This window comes from Mya arenaria, chromosome 8, assembly GCF_026914265.1.
Source record: "Mya arenaria isolate MELC-2E11 chromosome 8, ASM2691426v1".
NCBI classification, from domain to species: Eukaryota; Metazoa; Mollusca; class Bivalvia; order Myida; family Myidae; genus Mya; species Mya arenaria.
In genome coordinates this window covers 57,817,475-57,841,536 of record NC_069129.1, presented here as the reverse complement: position 1 = coordinate 57,841,536, position 24,062 = coordinate 57,817,475, and the positions used below count along the sequence as shown (strand labels likewise).

The window sequence follows — 24,062 nt, the reverse complement described above, 5'->3', positions numbered from 1 at the left end:
ATGATTGTAGAAAACAATAGTTATTATCATAACCTCTCAACTGTTAGGTCAGCTCAATATAACCTTTATCAATATTTTATGTAAAATGATCATGAGCCCCTTTTAAAAGGTATCAAGTACAATCATTATAACAATCGTGACCATTTCTATGATAAATGTTATTGTTAACATGTTAAGATTGTTCTCCCTATCGCTCCTTTTGGGAGTTGAATTGATATATAAAAATATTGTATTGATGGTGATAACGGAACTCATCTTGGCTAATGTTATGTTAACGGAAAAATGAGTATGGTTTTGCAAGGTGAAAAGTTCATATCACCGTTCATTAAATTTGAATGTCTTTCACTGTTAACAATGACCCTTTGTCTTGGATTTTAAACAATGGTTAAACATAACCGCTAAAAGCGGAAAATCGCCAAATATGAACGCTAACGCGCGAAATCGATACCATTGTCTTCCCGCTCAATGTTGGTTGAGTTAAACTTTGAAAATTGTCCGCCAAAACATATACGTACGCATGCGTAGACAATGGAACCACCGACAGAACCACCGCACCACCAAACAAAATGGCCGCGAAAGTCAATTTCAAACTTGCGCATGCGCAAACAATGAAACCACCGACAAAACCACCAAACCACCAAACAAAATGGCCGCGAAATACCAATTATTATACTACTTTTATTTATGGGGGATTCATATAAAATAAAGTATGGCATATCATTACAATTATTACAGCTATGATACTGACGGCTGAAGCCTTAAACAAATGTCCATACAAGCTCAAATATTGACTTTGAAGTTCACAGTGTTAAAACGCTTAAGTTACGCGATTTAGCGAAAAAAAGCGTTATTGAATGATTTGCCTGATCACGAAATGCTACCAATGTATTCAATGAATGTATTCATATGCACGGGTCCTTGTGGGGAAGTGGCTATAATATCAGGGTGTTTTTACTAAAGCTGCTTGAGTTCGCTCCCAGCTACAACCAGGTTTTTTGTACATTAATCTTTTTAATATATTCTAACATTAACACAAAATTATGACGGAATTTGTTGAATTTTGTTAAGCTTTATCTGTTTTAATACTCAGATTATTTAAAGATTGGTGTAACTAAATCCCTAAGAGAATGTAGCTAGACTTATTTAACATTTGCCATGAACGCATGATGGAACGTAGCTAGACTTATTTAATAATTGATTTTATTCGTAATGCTCCAGACCTATATAATGTGTCTTTTGAGTTTGAGATTAGCTGACAAATGAGTACAGGATGTGGTAAGGACGGTCTCTGAAATTCAATCATGTAGTTAACTAAAAACAGAACTACCAATGTCTTGAACATTTCAACCTTTATGACGCATGATAGCTCTTATCAGCTTACACGTGAGCACATTTATTGTTTGTGGTGGGGACATTTTCTGAAATCAAATCTTAATCTAAACATAGATAGTGCCACTTACTTCAACTTAAGGACTTTTATTTAATTAATTCATTTCTCTTACACGGGAGGACATGTTTTGCCTGTGGTGGGGTAACACTCGAAATATCAAACTTGTGTCGAAACAAAAATCTACTCCAGGAACGTAGCTATCTATAGGCCATGTATGCAGCGACGTACTTCTTTTCCCGAAAAATCGATAGGACTATGAGGAAGCATGCTCACATTTAATTATCAGGCAAAAAACATGCGGTAAGGGTATGTTCCCGAAAAACAGAATCCCCGATAACACGTTCTACACATTGTCTCAGTTAAGCTAGGCCCTGATAAATAATGAGCCTTATTTCTTCCGTTTTCCGTTTAGATCAGTCGTGTGTTCATAGTTCTATTGTTCGTTCATAGATCTACCATACATTAATAGTTCCATCATGCGTTCATAATTATATCATGCGTTCACAGGTATATCATGCGTTCACAGTTATATAATGCGTGTATAGTACCATCATGCATTAATAGTTCCATCATGCGTTCATAGTTATATCATGGGTTAAATGATCTATTATGAGTGTATATAGTTTCATCATGTGTTCATTGTTCATCATGCGTTCATAGTTCCGTCATGCGTTCATAGAACCATCATGCGTTCAAAGTTCCATCAAGTGTTCATAGTTCCACCATGCGTTCATAGTTGCGTCATGCGTTAATAGAACCATCATGCGTTCATAGTTCCATCAAGTGTTCATAGTTCCATCATGCGTTCATAGAACCATAATGCGTTCATAGTTCCGTCATCCGTTCACAGTTCCGTCATGCGTTCATAGTTCCATCATGTGTTCATAGTTCCATCATGTGTTCATAGTTCCATCACGCGTTCATACTTATATCATGTGTTTATAGTTCCATCATGCGTTCATAGAACCACCATGCGTTCATTGTTCCGACTTGCGTTCATATTTTCGTCTCATAGAACCATCATCCGTTCATAGTTTCATCATGCGTTCAAAATTCCGTTATGCGTTCGTAGTTCCGCCATGCGTTCGTAGTTCCGTCATGCGTCCATAGTTCCGTCATGCGTCCATAGTTCCGTCATGCGTTCATAGTTCCGTCATGCGTCCACAGTTCCAGCATGCGTTAAAAGTTCCGTCATGCGTTCGTAGTTCCGTCATGCGTTCGTAGTTCCGTCATGCGTCCATAGTTCAATCATGCGTCCATAGTTCCATCATGCGTCCATAGTTCCGTCATGCGTCCATAGTTCCGTCGTGCGTCCATAGTTCCATCATGCGTTCATAGTTCCGTCATGCGTCCGTAGTTCCGTCATGCGTCCATAGTTCCATCATGCGTCCATAGTTCCGTCATGCGTCCATAGTTCCGTCATGCGTCCATAGCTCCGTCATGCGTTCATAGTTCCGCCATGCGTCCATAGTTCCGTCATGCGTCCATAGTTCCGTCATGCGTCCATAGTTCCGTCATGCGTCCATAGTTCCGTCATGCGTTCATAGTTCCGCCATGCGTCCATAGTTCCGTCATGCGTTCATAGTTCCGTCATGCGTTCATAGTTCCGTCATGCGTTCATAGTTCCGTCATGCGTCCATAGTTCCGTCATGCGTTCGTAGTTCCGTCATGCGTCCATAGTTCCGTCATGCGTCCGTAGTTCCGTCATGCGTTCATTGTTCCGTCATGCGTCCATAGTTCCGTCATGCGTCCATAGTTCCGTCATGCGTCCATAGTTCCGTCATGCGTTCATAGTTCCATCATGCGTCCAAAGATCCGTAATGTGTTCGTAGTTCCGTCATGCGTCCATAGTTCCGTCATTCGTTCAAAGTTCCGTCATGCGTTCGTAGTTCCGTCATGCGTCCATAGTTCCGTCTTGCTTTCATAGATATACCATGCGTTTATAGTTATATCATGCGTTCATAGTTCCATCATGCGTTTATAGTGCTAACATGCGTTCATATTTACATCATGAGTTCATAGTTATATCATGCGTTCATAGTTGTATCATGCGTTCATTGTTCCATCATGCGTTCAAAGTTATATCATGCGTTCATAATTATATCATGCGTTCATAGTTATATCATGCGTTCATAATAATATCCTGCGTTCATAATTATATCATGCGTCCATAGTTATATCATGCGTTCATAATCATATCATGCATTCATAGTTAATATGTATATCGTGCGTTTATTGACCTTTCATGCGTTAATAGTTGCTTCATGAGTTCATAGTTCCACCATGCGTTTATAGTTCTTACATACGTTATTGATCTAGTATATGTTCATAGTTATATCATGTTTTCATTGAGCTAATATGCGTTCATTGTTCCATCATGCAGTCATAGTTCTAACATTCATTCATAGATATACCATCATGCGTTCATTGATTTATCATGCGTGCATAGTTACATCATGCGTTCATAGTTCCGTCATGTGTCCATAGTTCCGTCGTGCGTTCATAGTTCCATCATGCGTTCATAGTTCCGTCATGCGTCCATAGTTCCGTCATGCGTCCGTAGTTCCGCCATGCGTCCATAGTTCTGTCATGCGTCCATAGTTCCGTCATGCGTCCATAGTTCCGTCATGCGTCCATAGTTCCGTCATGCGTTCATAGTTCCGACATGCGTCCATAGTTCCGTCATTCGTTCAAAGTTCCGTCATGCGTTCGTAGTTCCGTCATGCGTCCATAGTTCCGTCATGCGTTCATAGTCCCATTATGCGTTTTTAGTTATATCATGCGTCCATTTTTCCGTCATGCGTTCATAGTTCCGTCATGCGCCCATAGTTCCGTTATGCGTTCATAGTTCCGTCATGCGTCCATAGTTCCGTCATGCGCCCATAGTTCCGTCATGCGTTCATAGTTCCGTCATGCGTCCATAGTTCCGTCATGCGTCCATAGTTCCGTCATGCGTCCATAGTTGCGTCATGCGTCCATAGTTCCGTCATGCGTCCATAGTTCCGTCATGCGTTCATAGTTCCGTCATGCGTCCATAGTTCCGTCATGCGTCAATAGTTCCGTCATGCGTTCATAGGTCCACCATGCGTCCATAGTTCCGTCATGCGTCCATAGTTCCGTCATGCGTCCATAGTTCCGTCATGCGTTCATAGTCCCATTATGCGTTTTTAGTTATATCATGAGTTCATTTTTCCGTCATGCGTTCATAGTTCTATCATGCGTTTATAGTTATATCATGCGTTCATTTTTCCGTCATGCGTTCATAGTTCCGTCATGCGTTCATAGTTCCATTATGTGTTCATAGTTTCATCATGCGTTCATAGTTGCGTCATGTGTTCATAGTTCCGTCATGGATCATAGTTCCATTATGCGTTAATAGTTATATCGTGCGTTAATAGTTCCATCATGCGTTCATTGTTTCGTCATGCGTTCATAGTTCCGTCATACGTTCATAGTTATATCATACGTTTATAGTTCCATCATGCGTTCATAGTTCCATCATACGTTCAAAGTTATATCATGCGTTCATAATAATAAAACATATTTTCCACCCATATGTTTTGGTTATTTGCATGCTGTAAAACGGTTCTTACATGTAAAAATTTAGTTTTGAGCAAGTGTGTTAATGTCAGTTTAAGTACACCGAACGCCTACGCAGATTTTACAAAAAGTTAATACCAGACGCAGCTTTGTCTTATAAACAAAACCTGTGTATGGGGAAAACTTTGGACACCTCCGTTGACATGGATTATCTATGACATAATTCCACAAGATATATTATTTATTTTATGTGTGTTTAAAGCTGCACTCTCACAGATATATCAATTTTACAAATGTATTACTTTTTGTTTTGGAAAGAGGAAATTTTTACGTAATTATCGGCAAACCAATGATGTAAGATTGCTGACAAATATCAGATCGTAGATTTTCATATTTCTGTTTCAAAATTAATGCTTTATGGCTTAAAGCGTTACTAACGGTTTAAGAAAAATGCATAAAACATTTCTTACCTTAAAAATAAAAATATCCGATCTAATTTTTTGTCAGCCCCCCTGTCGTATATAAATGGTTACCATGGATTTTCGCCAAAAAAATGGCTCGTTCCAAGACAAAAAATATATAAAAGTTGTCAAAACGTTCAATCTGTGAGAGTGTAGCTTTAACGAATAATTTGGGTAAACACTTAGAGACAAATAAACGATAACTACTCAACTGATTCGTATATTTATGAAAAAATAAGATTAGTGTTAACAATTCAAAAATAAAAACAGAGCATCCGGAATGTTAAATAAAAGTATGAACATGTATAATGGTATACATTATGAAATCTAAATCGTGCATAGACACATACATAAAACATACAATGTTAAAATGTAAATATTGTCCACGTAATTTCACGCATAAAAAAATGCATTTATTAAACACGAAGATTCTTCTTTAAAAAGCGTTGGCAATTCCTTACGGTCGTACGAGTTATTTTTTGTCCATCAACACAAACCTTGTATATTTCATAAAACGTCCAATGTTTGCATTAGAAAACTATAAAAGGTAGATATCTCGTTCTTATCATTTTCATCCAGCTGTAAACGATTCTTCAGCGATTATTCGTCCTTATATGTAATATTCGTCAGAATCATATCCATCATCCTCTTCCTCAAAGCGTTCGCCTCCACCTTGGAGGCTGGCCATACCCCAGAAATTAGCAGCTTGTGCTTTGGTTCCTCCAACTGTTTTTTGCCGGACAATTACTTGAGTCCCTTTGTTTTTGGTAGTAAAGCGTTTTTTGTCGATTCCATCCGGGTCAATTTTTATTTGGATTTGACCGTTCAATTTCCCCAGTAGCTCGAGTTCTTTAAGCACCCACAGGCTTCTGTTGTTAACGGTGAACCAAAGCTGGTCGAATCCAGGTTTATTCCAGCGACCCACTTTCATGTTTGCCAGAATTTTGTTTTTAAGAAATGTTGTGTCGCCATTGTAAATTTGATCAAGTACATCACCGATATACCTGTTCTGTATCGCACCCGAAAACTTGTTGCTTATAGTGCTTTGTGAGAATCTTATATCCGACGGCTTAAGATTGACAGTAGCCATGATGATAACCTGTCACTCTAAATATTGTAAATGGAAAGCGCAAAGGTGTCTCTTTTCAAACTCTCTTAAGTATCATCGGAAAACATGTGACGGCCAGTGCTATCCGACATCCAGTATATGTAGTTTTGGCGGAGCTATGAATATTAAAATTTTATTTTGAAAAAGCGATGCCGTACTGTGTTGTGATGAGGTTATTCTCAACTATAAAACTACGTAGCAAATGTCGACTCAACGTTTGTCAAAGTTACCGTTCTTGACCTGATACTAGGGAGTGTTTCTACGCATATTTCAGTATTTTTGGGTGAATCGTTGATCAAATCTTATCAAGTATAATGGAATTAAGTTAAAAACGTCATCGCCAGGGTATTGTATGAACGGTACAGCCCCTTATGCGTACATATAGGCCATACTAGAATATAGCCATAGACGTATATAGGTACATAGCTAAACGAGCTAAACGTAGAAAGTCCATTTACGTTGTATTTCGCAACCCGTAACATCTTTATTACAAAACTGCTTTCTTGGTAAAATAACACCATGTCACCGTGATTTGTTGTCAATACTGTATAAATACAATGTTCGTTAACGTGTCCCCTAGAGTGTCATATAGACGGATAACCATTACATGTTACGAAAACCAGTAGGAGGTCATTTTATGCTCAGCTCAGGCCTTAAGGGTCTCCTAAGGTAACAAACAGTAGGTCGAAGTTTTTATATGCAGCTCAGACCTTATATGTCCACATAAGACAGGGGCGTAGCCAGCGTTACGCACGTACGCACGTGCGTATTATCAATTTAAAAATGAAAACAATAAAAATTACCAGAAAGTGGCATCAAAGTAGAGGGCTAAGCTAGTTATTGATATCAGAATAAAGGGAATATAAGCTATAGTAAGCATTGTTTCTCTGTGCTAGATACGGCTTACTGAGCATTAATTAATCACTTGGTAACTACATAGACGGCGGCCTCGCACCTATTAATCCCGCCAAATACACATCATTGTTCAACTTGTTCGTTCCATTTTATTTTGTTTGCCCCGGGGAGCCTCCCCCCCCGCATCCCCCTACCCGACCCCCCCCCCCCCCCCATCGGCTTCAGGGATATTCCCTACCACACCCTCCCCCTTTCGTGCGTAACATTCATTTAAGCCTGGCTACGCCTCTGTAAGTGTTGTCTCTAAAGTCGATAACCATTAGGCAGAGGTCACTGTAATTATGTTCAGCGTTGGCCTTAAATGTCCCTCAAAAAGTCTCTTAAAGCGACAACCACTCGGCGGTGGTTACTATATGTTCAACGCAGACTTTGTTCCCCAATGTATGTGCCTCCTTAGGCGACAACCAGTAGGCGGAGGTAATTTGATATACAAGTCAAGACTAAACTGTCCCTATAATGTAAGTCCGTAAAATCTAAGGCGACAACCAGCTGACGGAGGTCACCATATGTTCAGCTGAGGTCTAGTATGTCCCTTATATGTGGATAGTAAGGCGATAACCAGAAGGCGGTGTCAATATATATATCCAAGCGGATTACCAGTAAACGGAGGTCATCATGAGTTCCGTTCAAGACTAGAACGTCCGTATAAGGGTCCTCCAAGGCGATAACCAGTAGACGGATATATATGTCCTTATGAGTTCCGTTCAAGACTAGAACGTCCGTATAAGGGTCCTCCGAGGCGATAACCAGTAAACGGAGGTCCTTATGAGGTCCGTTCAAGACTAGAACGTCCGTATAAGGGTCCTCCGAGGCTATAACCAGTAAACGGAGGTCATTATGAGGTCCGTTCAAGACTAGAACGTCCGTATAAGGGTCCTCCGAGGCGATAACCAGTAAACGGAGGTCATTATGAGGTCCGTTCAAGACTAGAACGTCCGTATAAGGGTCCTCCGAGGCGATAACCAGTAAACGGAGGTCATCATGAGGTCCGTTCAAGACTATAACGTCCGTATAAGGGTCCTTCCTGGCGATAACCAGTAGATGGATGTCATTATGAGTTCAGTTCAAGACTATAACGTCCGTATAAGGGTCTTTCAAGGCGACAACTAGTAAGCTATGTTCAGCTAAGTCTAGTATGTCCCTATTAGGTGTCTTTTATGGCAACAACCAGTAGACGGAGGTCAATTTGTGTTAGGTTCAAGAACCGAACGTCCGTATAAGGGTCTTCCAATTGGACGAACAGTAGACGGAGGACAATAAATATACAGCTCAAGACTAGAATGTCACTTTAATGTATTGTAGAAGGCGACATCCAGTAGACGGGTACTATATGTTCAGTCGAGGTCTAGTATGTCACTATTGTGTGTCTATTGTGACAACAACCAATAGACGGAGGTCATTAAATATACATTTTAAGTCTAGAATGACCCAATTATGTATTGCATAAGGCGATAACCAGTAAACGGATTTCATTAGATTTACAGATCGAGACTATAATGTCCCTGTAATGTATTGTATAAGGCGACAACAAGTAGGCGGAGATCACTATTTGTTCGGCTGAGGGATAGTATGTCAATATTATGAGCTTATTAGGACGACAACCAGTAGTCGGAGGTCATTCAATTTATAGTTAAAGCTTAGAAAGTCCCTATAATGCATTGTATAAGGCGACAACCAGTAGACGGAGGTCATTACATGTATTGTATAAGAAAGCAACCAGTTGGCCGAGGTCACGATATATGTTCAGCGGATGTCTGGTATGTCCTTATTATAAAATTATGTCTCCTATGGCTTCAACCTGCAGGTGGAGGTCACTTTATGATCAGTTCGGGTCTAGTATTTCCCTTAAATGTACCTATAAGGGGGACACAGTCTCTAGTATGCTTTCTATACGGCGACAAGCAGTAGGCAGAGGTATATGTAGTCTCATCTTCGACTCGATAATTAAGATGTCTTTTGAGGACATGTGTTCTTACACTGTGGTAATAGGATGTGATGTCAATACATGTACGGTATTATTCTATTAACATTTTGTCCGTCTGTCCATCAGCAACTGTAGTATTATCGTCACTTCATACCCCTTAAAAGGGCCTTATTATTTTCGTTTCCATGATGCTGTTCATGGGTCCGTACTTGACGTAACGTGGTTAAATGGTGTATACCTTAACTCCAAATAGAGAGGCTAAATGTTTCCTTAATATTGCTTTATTGGTGACAACCTTGGAGCAATCATGGACATTAAATCTTATGCAAATGGCCAAGTGATAAAATGCAATTGCAAATGGTACAAAATTATATCATTTTATTGGTTTTATACATAATATTTATACAATCAGGTATCAAATTATAACATATACAATGGACTGTGAATGCTAATATGAGACAGAGGAAGAGAGGGAGAGAAAAAGATGAATGAATAGAAATAGATAGAGCAGACACACTAAAAGGGAAAACGGAGGGATAGATCATACACCTCCAGTTAGACAGGTAGAAGAAGCATGCACAAGAGCAGGCAAAGATGGAGAGAACAGAAACACGCAGAGAAATATAGAGGTAGAAGAAGCATGCACACCCACTGATTTAGAGGGAGGTCGCGCGCACGCGCACACGCACACACGCACACACATCGCGGAAGATAACACACACACACACAAACACACACACAGAGGAAGATATTTACACATAGATAAAACACAGAGAACACACACACACACACACACACATCGTGGAACACACACACACACACACGCACGCGCGCACGCACACATACACACACACGCGCACACACACACAGAGGAAGATAGCAAAGGAGGATAACTTACATATACATTCAGAGTAAGATAACATTGTTTTGGTAAACAATAATCAACAATTAAATTTAAATCATATGGTAGACAATTGTGCATGGTGTTTATTTTCATATCAACCACTCAAACGATTTAAGAAAAAATCAAATTTCTTGCCGAAAAATAGATAATATGTCATTGAGCAGAGACAAAAAATACATTTTTGAAATGTAAGAAACTGATTTCCTTTGCATTGATAAAAGTAAATTGATTTCACTGAAAACAATGCATGAACAACATTCCTGAAATATTTTTGGTGCCTGGCCAGCGTGAGGTTTGACAGTACTAACTGGTTCAAATCCTCGTCGAGTTTCAGTGTCCGTAAAAAAAGCGAAATTACGACATAAATCATGAAATTGATTCACTTTGGTTTGTACTTTCGATAACTCTTAAACTCCCTGTGCATGATGACCTCCATCTCCTCCTTAGTGCGCGTCACACCTGTTGGACATGAAACATGAAGATTAGATTAGGATTGAGACTTTCAGAACATAACTATTTTGATATATTAATAATATTCAATAACGATCATATCTAATTTACTTTATAGTTTATTATTTTTCATTTTTATTTACTACATATCTAAAAAGAAGAAAATTCTTAGCATCAGACTATTTTTAAAGACCTAGGAATACACAGACCAAAACAGATATTTCCACATACTACTAGAGATGTCACTAGAAATTATTCCTACACAAACTATGGAGCCATTTTTTGTGTACATGGATTTACAGTTTAAGTTGGCTAGACAGATAGACAGACAGGTTAAAGTGTTTCCTGTATAGACTCTAATAAAGATATTTTCTAAGGGTGTCATGAAAATTGCATAATTATTTTTAATGAATATTGATCCCAAGTTTGTATTTACCTTTGTTTAACATTTCCTCTGCTTTTGCTTTCGAGTACCCTTTCTTCTTGTAAAACATCATGATTGCCTGGAAAATTGGACATCATTTTAAAAAAAAAATAACAATAAAGCCCAATTAGTTAGTGACAGAAAAATACTAGATATTAGCAATATACATGACCCTTTAGTCCGATTAAATACTGTCAGTGTTCTATTAAATCAACATTACTTATCTGATAGTCATGAACACAAAAAAATGTGTGCCCTTTAGACTAGCAATTTCTCAAGACTAAAACTTAGACATTTAACTCATACATGTGGTCAACAAGTGCTTGGAGTTCAACCTCTAACACATATTTCAAAACATTTACCAGTTTTAACTTATAAGAATGATAAAATCTGAAGAGAATCTTAAATTCTGGCAGAGCTCACCTCAGGGACCCAGACATCAAACACATAGTCTATGTGTTTCATTGTGTCTAGTTTTAGCTATTGAATATATCCAATGTATCCCTCTACTACACGATCAATCTGAAGGGATAAATAATAGAATGAATCTTGTATTCCTTTTTCAATACCCTTATGCAATAGAATCAACTTTTTCATAAAGCCTCATCACACAAGTGTGATAACAAGAACATTTCACTAAAATGAGATAAATATAAGACACATATATTGCCTTAAAAGCATCAGATTTATCCTAATAATTTTAGAACTAAAAACTCTTACACAAAAAATAAGTCAAATCCACCCATAAATGTTATCAACCTAAGGAAGCCAAGTCAACAAATGTACCTGTTCATCATCATCAATAGGACCAAATCCACTGTGTTTTATTGCTCTCCTGGCTCTCTGTGACATCCCAGTGGAGATAGTGTGAAGATTGCTTGCCTGTTTGCCTTGCATAATTTTCAGTAGGTATGCCTGAAATAAATAATATGAGGTTACTATATTGTAAATATCTCTTTCTTTGGATAGTGTAAACTAGACCTATGAATGAATAGGAGTAGTATCCCTGCCACACTGAATTTAAAGCCATAAGTGTCATATACTATTTTTAGAAGCATTGTGTGTCCTGCACTGTTGTGGTCCTTTTCCTATAAAAGTAAGTGCAAAGTTACATTGCTGTTTCTCGAAGGCTATTATGATATTAATCATTTCGTAACAGAAAAGACAATGTGACATGTACTTGATTTAATTACTTCACTATGTAAGCAGGAGTGTATTATAGATTCTGTACACATGTCTCATGTGTTGCATTGGACTTATTATTATTCAATAAACAGCCAAATGGGCAGAGTGTATAATAAACATGTATGTATAAGTATGGTATGAACAGTAAAATCAAACATTCTTGGTTCAACATTCAACAGCAAGAGTTGAAATGTAAAACTATCAGAAATTACATTACCTTGACTTCCTTAGACAACAGGAACTGTACTAGGGTTTCATTCTTTTCTTTAATTTTTTGCAACCTGCAGGGTACCGGTAGATATAAAATTCATTAACCAACCAAGAACAAATATAGTTTGAGGCAAACCTTGTTATTTACTGTTTATCATGCAAATATTTTTATCATTTTTTATCGCCATGGCACCTTACAGTTTGTGCCTGAATCAAGAGCATAACATTTTAAGCAAAAAAATCCATCTTGACCTTCATCCACGAACTAAAGATTAAAGAACCTTCAAGAAATAATTATACATTTGTATTATTGTATACAAAATACAAATTGAACATTTCATTTACAATTTGTGTTCACACAACAACCAAAAAATTGGCCTCATAAAAAATATAATTTCATTATCTCTATATAGCCATCTTCATTAACTTCAAGACTATGTTTGGAGTTATTGCACGATCCAGATTGTTTTGATGTGAAACTTGATATAATTTACCAATATAGTCTTACCTTTTTTGACCTTTCTTTGAAAGCACATCCTTTGGTCTTTTTTGCCTTAAATTCCCCTTTCTCTGGTGTTTCTCCATGATGCTCTCTTGATCTTAAAAGTATCAAAGATCAAAAGCTTATGGGTCTAAACTCTGACACAAGAAAATTGAGGGTATATCATAATCAAAAGTAAATGATATTATTGTATTTTGAAAACCCAAATGCTCCTAATTCACATGTAGTTACTTGATTAACTTACGAAAATCATTATTGACCCTCATTCTGTAATATAACAGCTGAGACATGAATAATTACTATGAAAACAATCCAGTAATCTTGTGACCTTGACAGTTCAGATAAGAGCATGAATTTTAATCGTGAAATTTATTCACACCATTTTCTGTGGATCTATAACAAATTACATCTAATGGAAACTAACTGTCAGTGCAATTGCTAAATATGGACACACATATAAAATGATTAATAAATTACCCTGCTCACTCTCTAAAGAGCTCCATTCAACTGGGGCTACTGGCACCTCAAGGTCAGGGAGATCCACATCGTTGGTGGTCTGGTTCATTCGTGCAGTCATGTCAAGGCCTTCCCTTGGGGACTCTGTGTCATCCATTGTTAACAATTAAGAAACCTCATTTTTACAGACATGGCCTACATAATTTATAATGGTCTGTTATCTTTTTTTAACCTTATATTCATTGGACAAATACAGAAGAAAATTAATACACATAGCAAAAGAAAGACTCATTTGCTTACATGCTTGGGCTTGTGGTTGAATGCTTACACTCATACCCATAAGAGTGAGAAATAATGTTCACATTTCAAAATGAAAAAAGACTATTCATTCATGCAAAAACTAATTCTGAACTTTTACTGTTACCTTTGTGCACTGGTAAACAAAATAATACCTGAGAATTCATCCAAAGCCTGTTTCACTTCAAGTCTGCTAGGATCCTGCAGTGGCACCTTATAATCATAGCCAACAGACATGTGAATTAAAATGCAGCTAGTTACCATATTGATATTACAATAAAAATATCATAAAATCTATATATAAGTACAACTACAGATTGACGCTACAAAGGCATCAAGAATATAACATATCTAAAAACCATTGAAGAAATGAATGATATATTCATGCGTTTAAATTCTCAGTTTCAAATGACCTAGTTTTAAATTTGACATTAATCATTACTCAATTTGACAGAGTTTTACGAAGACTATTACTCTTTATGATTTGGTAATCAAAGTAATTGCATACATCAACTTGGCTCATTCTCATTGGCGGACAACGAATAGAATCATTTGACCCCTGATTTGAATGTTCTATCACCACACCACCTTCCCAATATTACCTCTGCATTTATCCCTAATGAGAGAAGCTTGAGCTGTAACCGAAGCCTCTCCTTCTTTATGTCTTGACTAGTCCAACATCTGTCCATTTCTTCACCAGACAAGTACAGGTCTGCAAACTGTTACAAACAATGTAAAATTAAGGTTAGATTTCAATGCAAGGAATATAACTATATATACTTATAAATGCTCCTATTGTATGTGTTTCAAAAAGGGTAATAATGAAAAACTGCTGGAAACGGATTGTTTTATTTGTACTGCATTTTATGAACTAACTAATTAAAATAATTTATAATTTATTGTTACTAAAAGTACCTTGAACTGTACAGCCTATATCAGGCCTGTGAGGCCAGTGACTTGTATAATTTCTACAAATTACTTCTCCTATGTACATACATAATCATTTATTATAATTTTATCTTTAGAAATGTATTCAGTTTATGTAGATGAACTAAAGTTCTTCAACTAACCCGTCTTAAAATGCCTATACAATTGGGCCAGCTTAATACAAAAAAATCTACATTTTATGCAAAAGCTAAAAAATAAATGGTTTTGTTATATCATTCAATAACAATAACGTATTTGTATAAAAACGGTAGGGTTTGCACCAATATTGAAGGTAGGGTCGGGTACCCAGAACCAAATAATGTTTTTATTAGGCCAAAGCTGTACAACAAAGAAGAAAAGTTACAAGAATGGCACAAATTAAATTCTATAGCAGATAAGTACACTTATCACATAAACTCCATAATGATGATCCATCAGTTTGTTTGTCATGTGGCACTGTCTGGACTTCCCATCCGTCATGGGTCAGAGCGTCTTGTCCTATGTGCCTTCTGGACCTTTCACGCAGAAATGCTCTATATATACAAACAAAACCGAGAAACAGTTAGATATTTATGTAACACTTTTCACAACAATTCCAAACATCTGGTACTTAGTATGCATTATTACACAAATTTTGGAATATAATTGAATATTTTCAAAAACAACAACAAAAACGACAACTTACGTCCATCTGTTTCTGTACTTGTCACATTTGGATCTGGGCTCACCCATAGGATTTATGTACACCAAACATTTTGCATCTGGAACTACGATCTGAAAAATGGGTCAGATGATCAGTATACCTGTAGAATGCATGGCGACCAATAAGGAGATCCTGTCCCTCCAAAGGATATCTCTTCCTATAGCTCTTACCAAATCAGAAGGCCATGTAATGGTTTTTATTTAAGAAAAAGGGATAAAAAAATTGCAAGTGCTTAATGCAAAATATTTATGAGAACCAACAGGTTTTATTCTCATCCTTTTGGCTGGTAAACTGCGCAAATTTAACAAGCCCAAAAGTGAATGTAATTTCAGTTACATTGAATAAAATATTCAAATGTTCCAAGTAAAAGAAATCGAAAATAATTATTTCAGATTTCATTTAATAACATTTCAAGTTTGAAACATAATGTTCATGTTTCCAAATAAAGATACTGCTAGATTAGTTAAAATACCTTCAGATACTAAAATTGGCAGAGACTTTGAATCAGTATATAAAGCTGTTAGCTAATATAGAAAACTTTTTGAACTAACCTTTCCTAAATTCCTTGTTTGGGCTGCCTTTATTTTCTCTGCTCGGTGCCTGTCCGGACCATGGCAGCATTCCCGCACCTCCCTACCTAGGATCATGAATGGTACCCCATCAAATGACAGTGGCAGCCTTTCACTGGAGTGTTCTTCCCAAAAAAAATGTTTTTTCCTGAGCTTCGACAGATCTGGAAAAACACAAACATATTGGGCCTATAACAAGCCACTAACAAATTTTAAAAACAACATTCATTTGCATTTAGTAGCCAACCAGTAGAAATTGGTTGGTTAGCACAAACTATAAAAAAAACACTTGAAGGTAATAATTAACATTATGATCAAAATGATACTGTAATTTTATAAAATACCTGGTAAGTCCATTTATTTCCCTTTGACCTTGACAAAGGAAGACATTGTTGCTATTTCATAATCAAAAATCAATTTGTTAGCATCTTCAGCAGCTGTGATTCCATGAAAACATTTTATAATGGTAAATCTACCCTGCCCAACTGACGGCATTTTAATGTTGTGCATGATGTGAGTGAACACAAACTTCACTCAAGACTGTCACATGTCATTTCTCCAAGACACACACTTCTTGGGGAAATGCATTTGGATACATGTTTGTTCTATTTGTAGCACATTGGATCATTTAAGAGCAAATGTTTCACTCCTGACCTAATTTGGTTTATCCAAAAACATACAATGCCAAAAATAGAATTTAAATATATGATGATTGAATTCTTACTTGTTTATTACTTGTTTAAGTCATTAATACATATAACTGTATAATAGCAAGAGTAAGTCCTTTTTCCTATAGAAGTGCTCAAACATGAACCTTACACTTTCAACCATTAACTCCCAGCTTCTTACATGAACTGACCAATCACTCACATAACAAACATACAAGTTCCCATTTTTAATAAGCCACACCCATGCAACACAGTCATCCTTTCAGAATACTTCCACCAAATCCATATGTCAATCATACCCTTGGAAATACTTCCAGATGGGTCCTTGCTGACAGAAATTGGTTATCTCAAGTACATGCATAATAAACGGTAACAATAATAAACACTAAGCTGTGAAGTGAGTCTTCAAAAGCTGCCAGAATCAAGAAACCTGGCAAAAACTGCAGGACTGTAATTATGGTATTTCATAACTATGTGACACAGACATTACACATACGGTACCATGGATAAATTTGTTGGTGGTTTTAAATTGCAGCTTTGAATGGCAATACTGTAAACACATTATTCAACCTAAGACACATTCAACCAGTTGACTTTCTTGAAATTGGACAATGAATGATTTATGGTCAATTGCCTTTATATACAGTTATAAAATGTTCTTTTGATCTAAGTGTGGTGCTTGTCATTACCATTTAAACAATTATATCTAAGAACAACACCTTCACAAGCATATATGTCATGACAATCCTTTAAAGACTTTTCCCATTTTGTTTAAGAAATAAAAATATATACATTTATCATCATTTTTTATTGTTACAAAAACATACTGTTTTCTGAAATATGCTAACCAAATAAGTAAGTACAGTTTTTTCCAATTTGTCCAGGTGATCAGTCAGTTAAGCTTCAACATAGATTATTATCATATTACAAGGGTAAGTCTCTGATAAGTATCTGCTTCTCAGGATTGCGAATGTTATGTCAAAAACTGAACAAACAGTTTTCTGTGAAAGTCCCTTGACCACTTGAGGTATTTGTTAGTTCAGTTTAATCTTAATTACATTATCAATTATCATCAAGCACTGAATGTTTAATTAATGTAACATCAATTAAGAACTACTTGGATTCATGTACAAACTCATTTTCACTAGGGAAAAATTCCAGAAGGGAATCACTTCAGTTTTACCCATGTATGACAATTTTATTAATTTCTTAGTTTTTTGCCAGAACATTTCTTTTTATCATATTTTTTTTATTAATCTTAAAAAATCTTCATGTCCAAAATTCATTTATTTCCTTACTTGTATGGATATCTGTGTGGTGGTTTCACCATTCTTCTTGATCTTGAAACGGGTAAGGTTTTGTTGCCTCATCGGTATCCCGTAAAGAGTCTGTACTTGTTCACTGCTCGGCATGTCTAACAGATGACTCACAGTTTCTTGCTATTCCTCAGAAGTGAAACTGGATTATTAAATACAAAACAATTTAGAATTAACCACGACAAAAAGGCAAAAAGGACTAACATTCATTTGAAATTCATATTATGCTTGAAACTATATGATATGTCCTGAAAAGTACAATTCTACTTTGTTAATAATATGTCGACCTAGTAGACATATTATAGGGACATACTAGATAAGAGATGAATACTTAGTGACCTCCGGATACTGGTTGTCGCCCTGGTAGACTCATTATAGGGACAAACTAGGTCAGAGATGAATACTTAGTGACCTCCGGATACTGGTTGTCGCCCTCGTAGACTCATTATAGGGACAAACTAGGTCAGAGATGAATACTTAGTGACCTCCGGATACTGGTTGTCGCCCTAGGTGACATATTATAGGGACATACTAGGTAAGAGATGAATACATAGTGACCTCTGGATACTGGTTGTCGCCCTTGTAGACACATAACAGGGACAAACTAGGACATAGCTGAATACATAGTGACCACCGGATACTGGTTGTCGCCCTAGTAGACACATTATAGGGGCATACTAGTTAAGAGATGAATACTTAGTGACCTCCGGATACTGGTTGTCACCCTAGTACATATTATAGGGACATACTAGCTCAGAGATGAATACATAGTGACCTCCGGATACTAGTTGTCACCCTGGTAGACATATACTTGGTCAGCGATGAATACATAGTGACCTCCGGATACTGGTTGTCGCCCTAGTAGACATATTATAGGGACATACTAGGTCAGAGATGAATACATAGTGACCTCCGGATACTGGTTGTCACCCTGGTAGACATATACTAGACCACCTGTCAGAGATGAATACATAGTGACCTCCGGATACTGGTTGTCGCCCTAGTAGACATATTATAGGGACATACTAGGTCAGAGATGAATACATAGTGACCTCCGGATACTGGTTGTCACCCTGGTAGACATATACTAGGTCAGAGATGAATACATAGTGACCTCCGGATACTGGTTGTCGCCCTGGTAGACTCATTATAGGGACAAACTAGGTCAGAGGTGAATACTTAGTGACCTCCGGATACTGGTTGTCGCCCTCGTAGACTCATTATAGGGACAAACTAGGTCAGAGATGAATACTTAGTGACCTCCGGATACTGGTTGTCGCCCTAGGTGACATATTATAGGGACATACTAGGTAAGAGATGAATACATAGTGACCTCTGGATACTGGTTGTCGCCCTTGTAGACACAGAATAGGGACAAACTAGGTCAAAGCTGGATACATAGTGACCACCGGATACTGGTTGTCGCCCTAGTAGACACATTATAGGGACATACTAGTTAAGAGATGAATACTTAGTGACCTCCGGATACTGGTTGTCACCCTAGTACATATTATAGGGACATACTAGGTCAGAGATGAATACATAGTGACCTCCGGATACTAGTTGTCACCCTGGTAGACATATACTTGGTCAGCGATGAATACATAGTGACCTCCGGATACTGGTTGTCGCCCTAGAAGACATATTATAGGGACATACTAGGTCAGAGATGAATACATAGTGACCTCCGGATACTGGTTGTCACCCTGGTAGACATATACTAGACCACCTGTCAGAGATGAATACATAGTGACCTCCGGATACTGGTTGTCGCCCTAGTAGACATATTATAGGGACATACTAGGTCAGAGATGAATACATAGTGACCTCCGGATACTGGTTGTCACCCTGGTAGATTCATTATAGGTCAGAGATGAATACATAGTGACCTCCGGATACTGGTTGTCGCCCTAGTAGACATATTATAGGGACATACTAGGTCAGAGATGAATACATAGTGACCTCCGGATACTGGTTGTCGCCCTAGTAGACATATTATAGGGACATAATAGGTCAGAGATGAATACTTAGTGACCTCCGGATACTGGTTATCGCCCTAGTAGACACATAATAAGTCAGAGCTGGATACATAGTGACCTCTGGATACTGGTTGTCGACCTAGTAGACATATTATAGGGACATACTAGTTAAGAGATGAATACATAGTGACCTCCGGATACTGGTTGTCGCCCTAGTAGACACATTATAGGGACATACTAGGTCAGAGATGAATACTTAGTGACCTCCGGATACTGGTTGTCGCCCTAGTAGACACATAATAGGGACATACTAGGTCAGAGATGAATACATAGTGACCTCCGGATACTGGTTGTCGCCCTAGTAGACACATAATAGGGACATACTAGGTCAGAGATGAATACATAGTGACCTCCGGATACTGGTTGTCGCCCTAGTAGACATATTACAGAGACACACTAGCTCAGAGATTGATACATAGTGACCTCCGGATACTGGTTGTCGCCCTAGAAGACACAATATAGGGACATACTAGTTAAGAGATGAATACATAGTGACCTCCGGATACTGGTTGTCGCCCTAGTAGACACATCATAGGGACATACTAGGTCAGAGCCAGATACATAGTGACCTCCGGATACTGGTTGTCGCCCTAGGTGACATACTATAGGGACATACTAGGTCAGAGATGAATACTTAGTGACCTCCGGATACTGGTTGTTGCCCAAGTAGACACATAATAGGGACAAACTAGGTCAAAGCTGGATACATAGTGACCTCTGGATACTGGTGGTCGCCCTAGTAGACACATAATAGGGACATACTAGGTCAGAGCTGGATACATAGTGACCTCCGGATACTGGTTGTCGCCCTAGGTGACATATTATAGGGACATACTAGGTCAGAGCCAGATACATAGTGACCTCCGGATACTGGTTGTCACCCTAGGTGACATACTATAGGGACATACTAGGTCAGAGATGAATACTTAGTGACCTCCGGATACTGGTTGTCGCCCTAGTAGACACAGAATAGGGACAAACTAGGTCAAAGCTGGATACATAGTGACCTCCGAATACTGGTTGTCGCCCTAGTAGACACATAATAGGGACAAACTAGGTCAAAGCTGGATACATAGTGACCTCCGGATACTGGTTGTCGCCCTAGTAGACACATTATAGGGACATACTAGGTTAGAGCCAGATACATAGTGACCTCCGGATACTGGTTGTCGCCCTAGTAGACACAGAATAGGGACAAACTAGGTCAAAGCTGGATACATAGTGACCTCCGGATACTGGTTGTCGCCCTAGTAGACACAGAATAGGGACAAACTAGGTCAAAGCTGGATACATAGTGACCTCCGGATACTGGTTGTCGCCCTAGTAGACACATTATAGGGACATACTAGGTTAGAGCCAGATACATAGTGACCTCCGGATACTGGTTGTCGCCCTAGGTGACATATTATAGGGACATACTAGGTCAGAGATGAATACATAGTGACCTCCGGATACTGGTTGTCGCCCTAGTAGACACATAATAGGGACAAACTAGTTCAAAGCTGGATACATAGTGACCTCCGGATACTGGTTGTCACCCTAGTAGACACATTATTAGGGACAAACTAGGTCAGAGCCAGATACAAAGTGACCTCCGGATACTGGTTGTCGCCCTAGGTGACATATTATAGGGACATACTAGGTCAGAGATGAATACTTAGTGACCTCCGGATACTGGTTGTCGCCCTAGTAGACACATAATAGGGACATACTAGGTCAGAGCCAGATACATAGTGACCTCCGGATACTGGTTGTCGCCCTAGTAGACACATTATAGGGACATACTAGGTCAGAGCCAGATACATAGTGACCTCCGGATACTGGTTGTCGCCCTAGTAGACACATTATAGGGACATACTAGGTCAGAGATGAATACATAGTGACCTCCGGATACTGGTTGTCACCCTAGTAGACACATATTAGGGACAAACTAGTTCAAAGCTGGATACATAGTGACCTCCGGATACTGGTTGTCGCCCTAGTAGACACATTATTAGGGACAAACTAGGTCAGAGCCAGATACATAGTGACCTCCGGATACTGGTTGTTGCCCTAGGTGACATATTATAGGGACATACTAGGTCAGAGATGAATACTTAGTGACCTCCGGATACTGGTTGTTGCCCTAGTAGACATATAATAGGGACATACTAGGTCAGAGATGAATACATAGTGACCTCCGGATACTGGTTGTCGCCCTAGTAGACATATTAAAGAGACACACTAGCTCAGAGATTGATACATAGTGACCTCCGGATACTGGTTGTCGCCCTAGTAGACACATTATAGGGACATACTAGTTAAGAGATGAATACATAGTGACCTCCGGATACTGGTTGTCGCCCTAGTAGACACATCATAGGGACATACTAGGTTAGAGCCAGATACAAAGTGACCTCCGGATACTGGTTGTCGCCCTAGGTGACATACTATAGGGACATACTAGGTCAGAGATGAATACTTAGTGACCTCCGGATACTGGTTGTCGCCCTAGTAGACACATAATAGGGACAAACTAGGTCAAAGCTGGATATATAGTGACCTCCGTATACTGGTTGTCGCCCTAGTAGACACATAATAGGGACATACTAGGTCAGAGCTGGATACATAGTGACCTCCGGATACTGGTTGTCGCCCTAGGTGACATATTATAGGGACATACTAGGTCAGAGCCAGATACATAGTGACCTCCGGATACTGGTTGTCACCCTAGGTGACATACTATAGGGACATACTAGGTCAGAGATGAATACTTAGTGACCTCCAGATACTGGTTGTCGCCCTAGTAGACACAGAATAGGGACAAACTAGGTCAAAGCTGGATACATGGTGACCTCCGAATACTGGTTGTCGCCCTAGTAGACACATAATAGGGACAAACTAGTTCAAAGCTGGATACATAGTGACCTCCGGATATTGGTTGTCGCCCTAGTAGACACATTATAGGGACATACTAGGTCAGAGCCAGATACATAGTGACCTCCGGATACTGGTTGTCGCCCTAGGTGACACATTATTAGGGACAAACTAGGTCAGAGCCAGATACAAAGTGACCTCCGGATACTGGTTGTCGCCCTAGGTGACATATGATAGGGACATACTAGGTCAGAGATGAATACATAGTGACCTCCGGCTACCAGACACATAACAGGGACATACATTTACAAGGCTTTATAGAATCAAGAATTTGTGCAAACCTGGAAGTTATTTTACAAGTGCAGGGCTTGATGGCTTATGTTAATAAACAAGTGCAGGGCTTGCTGGCTTTGGTTTATTTTGACCATTTGTTGTTGTAGCGAACGCATAATAGGACGATCTAGACCTGAGCTCAACATATAGTGACCTCCTACAATATTGCTATACACTAATACAGACATAATAAGTTAATATTAGTTTGCCATGAATTGTCAAAACGATGAATTTAGATGATAATTAATATTAATAATAAGTATTAAATAAAGCGCTCGACGACATGCTTTACAAATACTGTTTACATAATACCTCGAATTTATATTACAATGTAATTAAATACCTGGTTATTCAAATCTACTATCTTTGACATTGACAAAGGAAGACGTTTTCGATTATTTCCAATCGAAATTTAGTTCGTTGGCATATTTAATCGGCAGACCATAGTCCATACGCCATAAAAACATTATTCTCATTAGTCTCATCTGTCGATTTGGTAGCCATTGTTGTTGTTGTTGTTGTTATTGTAGAGTCCTCCGCTAGTTGATCGGAGCACCCTATCGGAATAGGTAATGTTGGTTGCTGCTGTTGAAGTTTTCGTTAAGGTCTGGTTGTGTGATGTAACTACTGCATCCGTTACAGTACTAGTCACACTACACTAGCTACGTAAAACTAAAAAACATTGCTTAAAACTGATTAACAGATATGTACACACACGTAGTAACGTTTGACGATATATTTATCGACGCATAAGTCTAGAGCCACTACACAGTAACCATATAAGTCTATCCCTCTTGTGGGCATGGTATGGTATAATACTATGGCTAAGTATACGGTAATAAGCCTGATAATACCAGCTGGCAGTAAATAATAATGTTCAGACTA

General features: G+C 38.4%; 1 protein-coding gene and 1 long non-coding RNA gene across 4 annotated transcripts; both read right to left on the bottom strand.

Moving 5' to 3' along the window:
• Positions 1-9,699: 9,699 nt before the first annotated feature.
• Positions 9,700-14,480, bottom strand: LOC128244761 (uncharacterized). 3 transcript variants are annotated; one of them, XR_008262985.1, is made up of 9 exons: positions 14,369-14,480; positions 13,922-13,979; positions 13,491-13,613; positions 13,020-13,110; positions 12,519-12,582; positions 11,903-12,031; positions 11,540-11,638; positions 11,129-11,195; positions 10,641-10,701 (listed from the first exon to the last, which is right to left on the bottom strand). XR_008262985.1 is itself a non-coding variant. In XM_052962821.1 (8 exons), exons 1-8 carry the CDS (start codon positions 14,453-14,455, stop codon positions 10,622-10,624), a joined length of 699 nt encoding a protein of 232 aa, XP_052818781.1. In that variant the 5' UTR covers positions 14,456-14,480; the 3' UTR covers positions 9,700-10,621. The 3 variants fall into 3 exon arrangements, 2 of the variants coding, with proteins under 2 accessions (XP_052818781.1, XP_052818783.1); XM_052962821.1 differs by lacking the exon at positions 11,540-11,638 and having other exon boundaries at positions 9,700-10,701; XM_052962823.1 differs by lacking the exon at positions 11,540-11,638 and having other exon boundaries at positions 9,700-10,701; positions 13,500-13,613.
• Positions 14,481-15,965: 1,485 nt separating this feature from the next.
• On the bottom strand, positions 15,966-23,652 carry LOC128242640 (uncharacterized). Its single transcript, XR_008262653.1, has 3 exons — positions 23,521-23,652; positions 17,932-18,091; positions 15,966-16,129 (listed from the first exon to the last, which is right to left on the bottom strand). It is a non-coding gene; the product is annotated as an uncharacterized LOC128242640 (long non-coding RNA).
• Between the last annotated feature and the right edge of the window lie 410 nt (positions 23,653-24,062).

What these genes read in the sequence shown, in the direction of transcription:
- LOC128244761 (XM_052962821.1), bottom strand. Translation starts at nt 14,455, where the DNA reads ATGGACAGATGTTGGACTAGTCAAGACATAAAGAAGGAGAGGCTTCGG. An exon ending in CTCTTTAGAGAGTGAGCAGG is followed by an intron (nt 13,111 to 13,490) that starts GTAATTTATTAA and finishes GATACTTTTAAG; the next exon opens with ATCAAGAGAGCATCATGGAG. An exon ending in CTATTGATGATGATGAACAG is followed by an intron (nt 11,196 to 11,902) that starts GTACATTTGTTG and finishes CCAATTTTCCAG; the next exon opens with GCAATCATGATGTTTTACAA.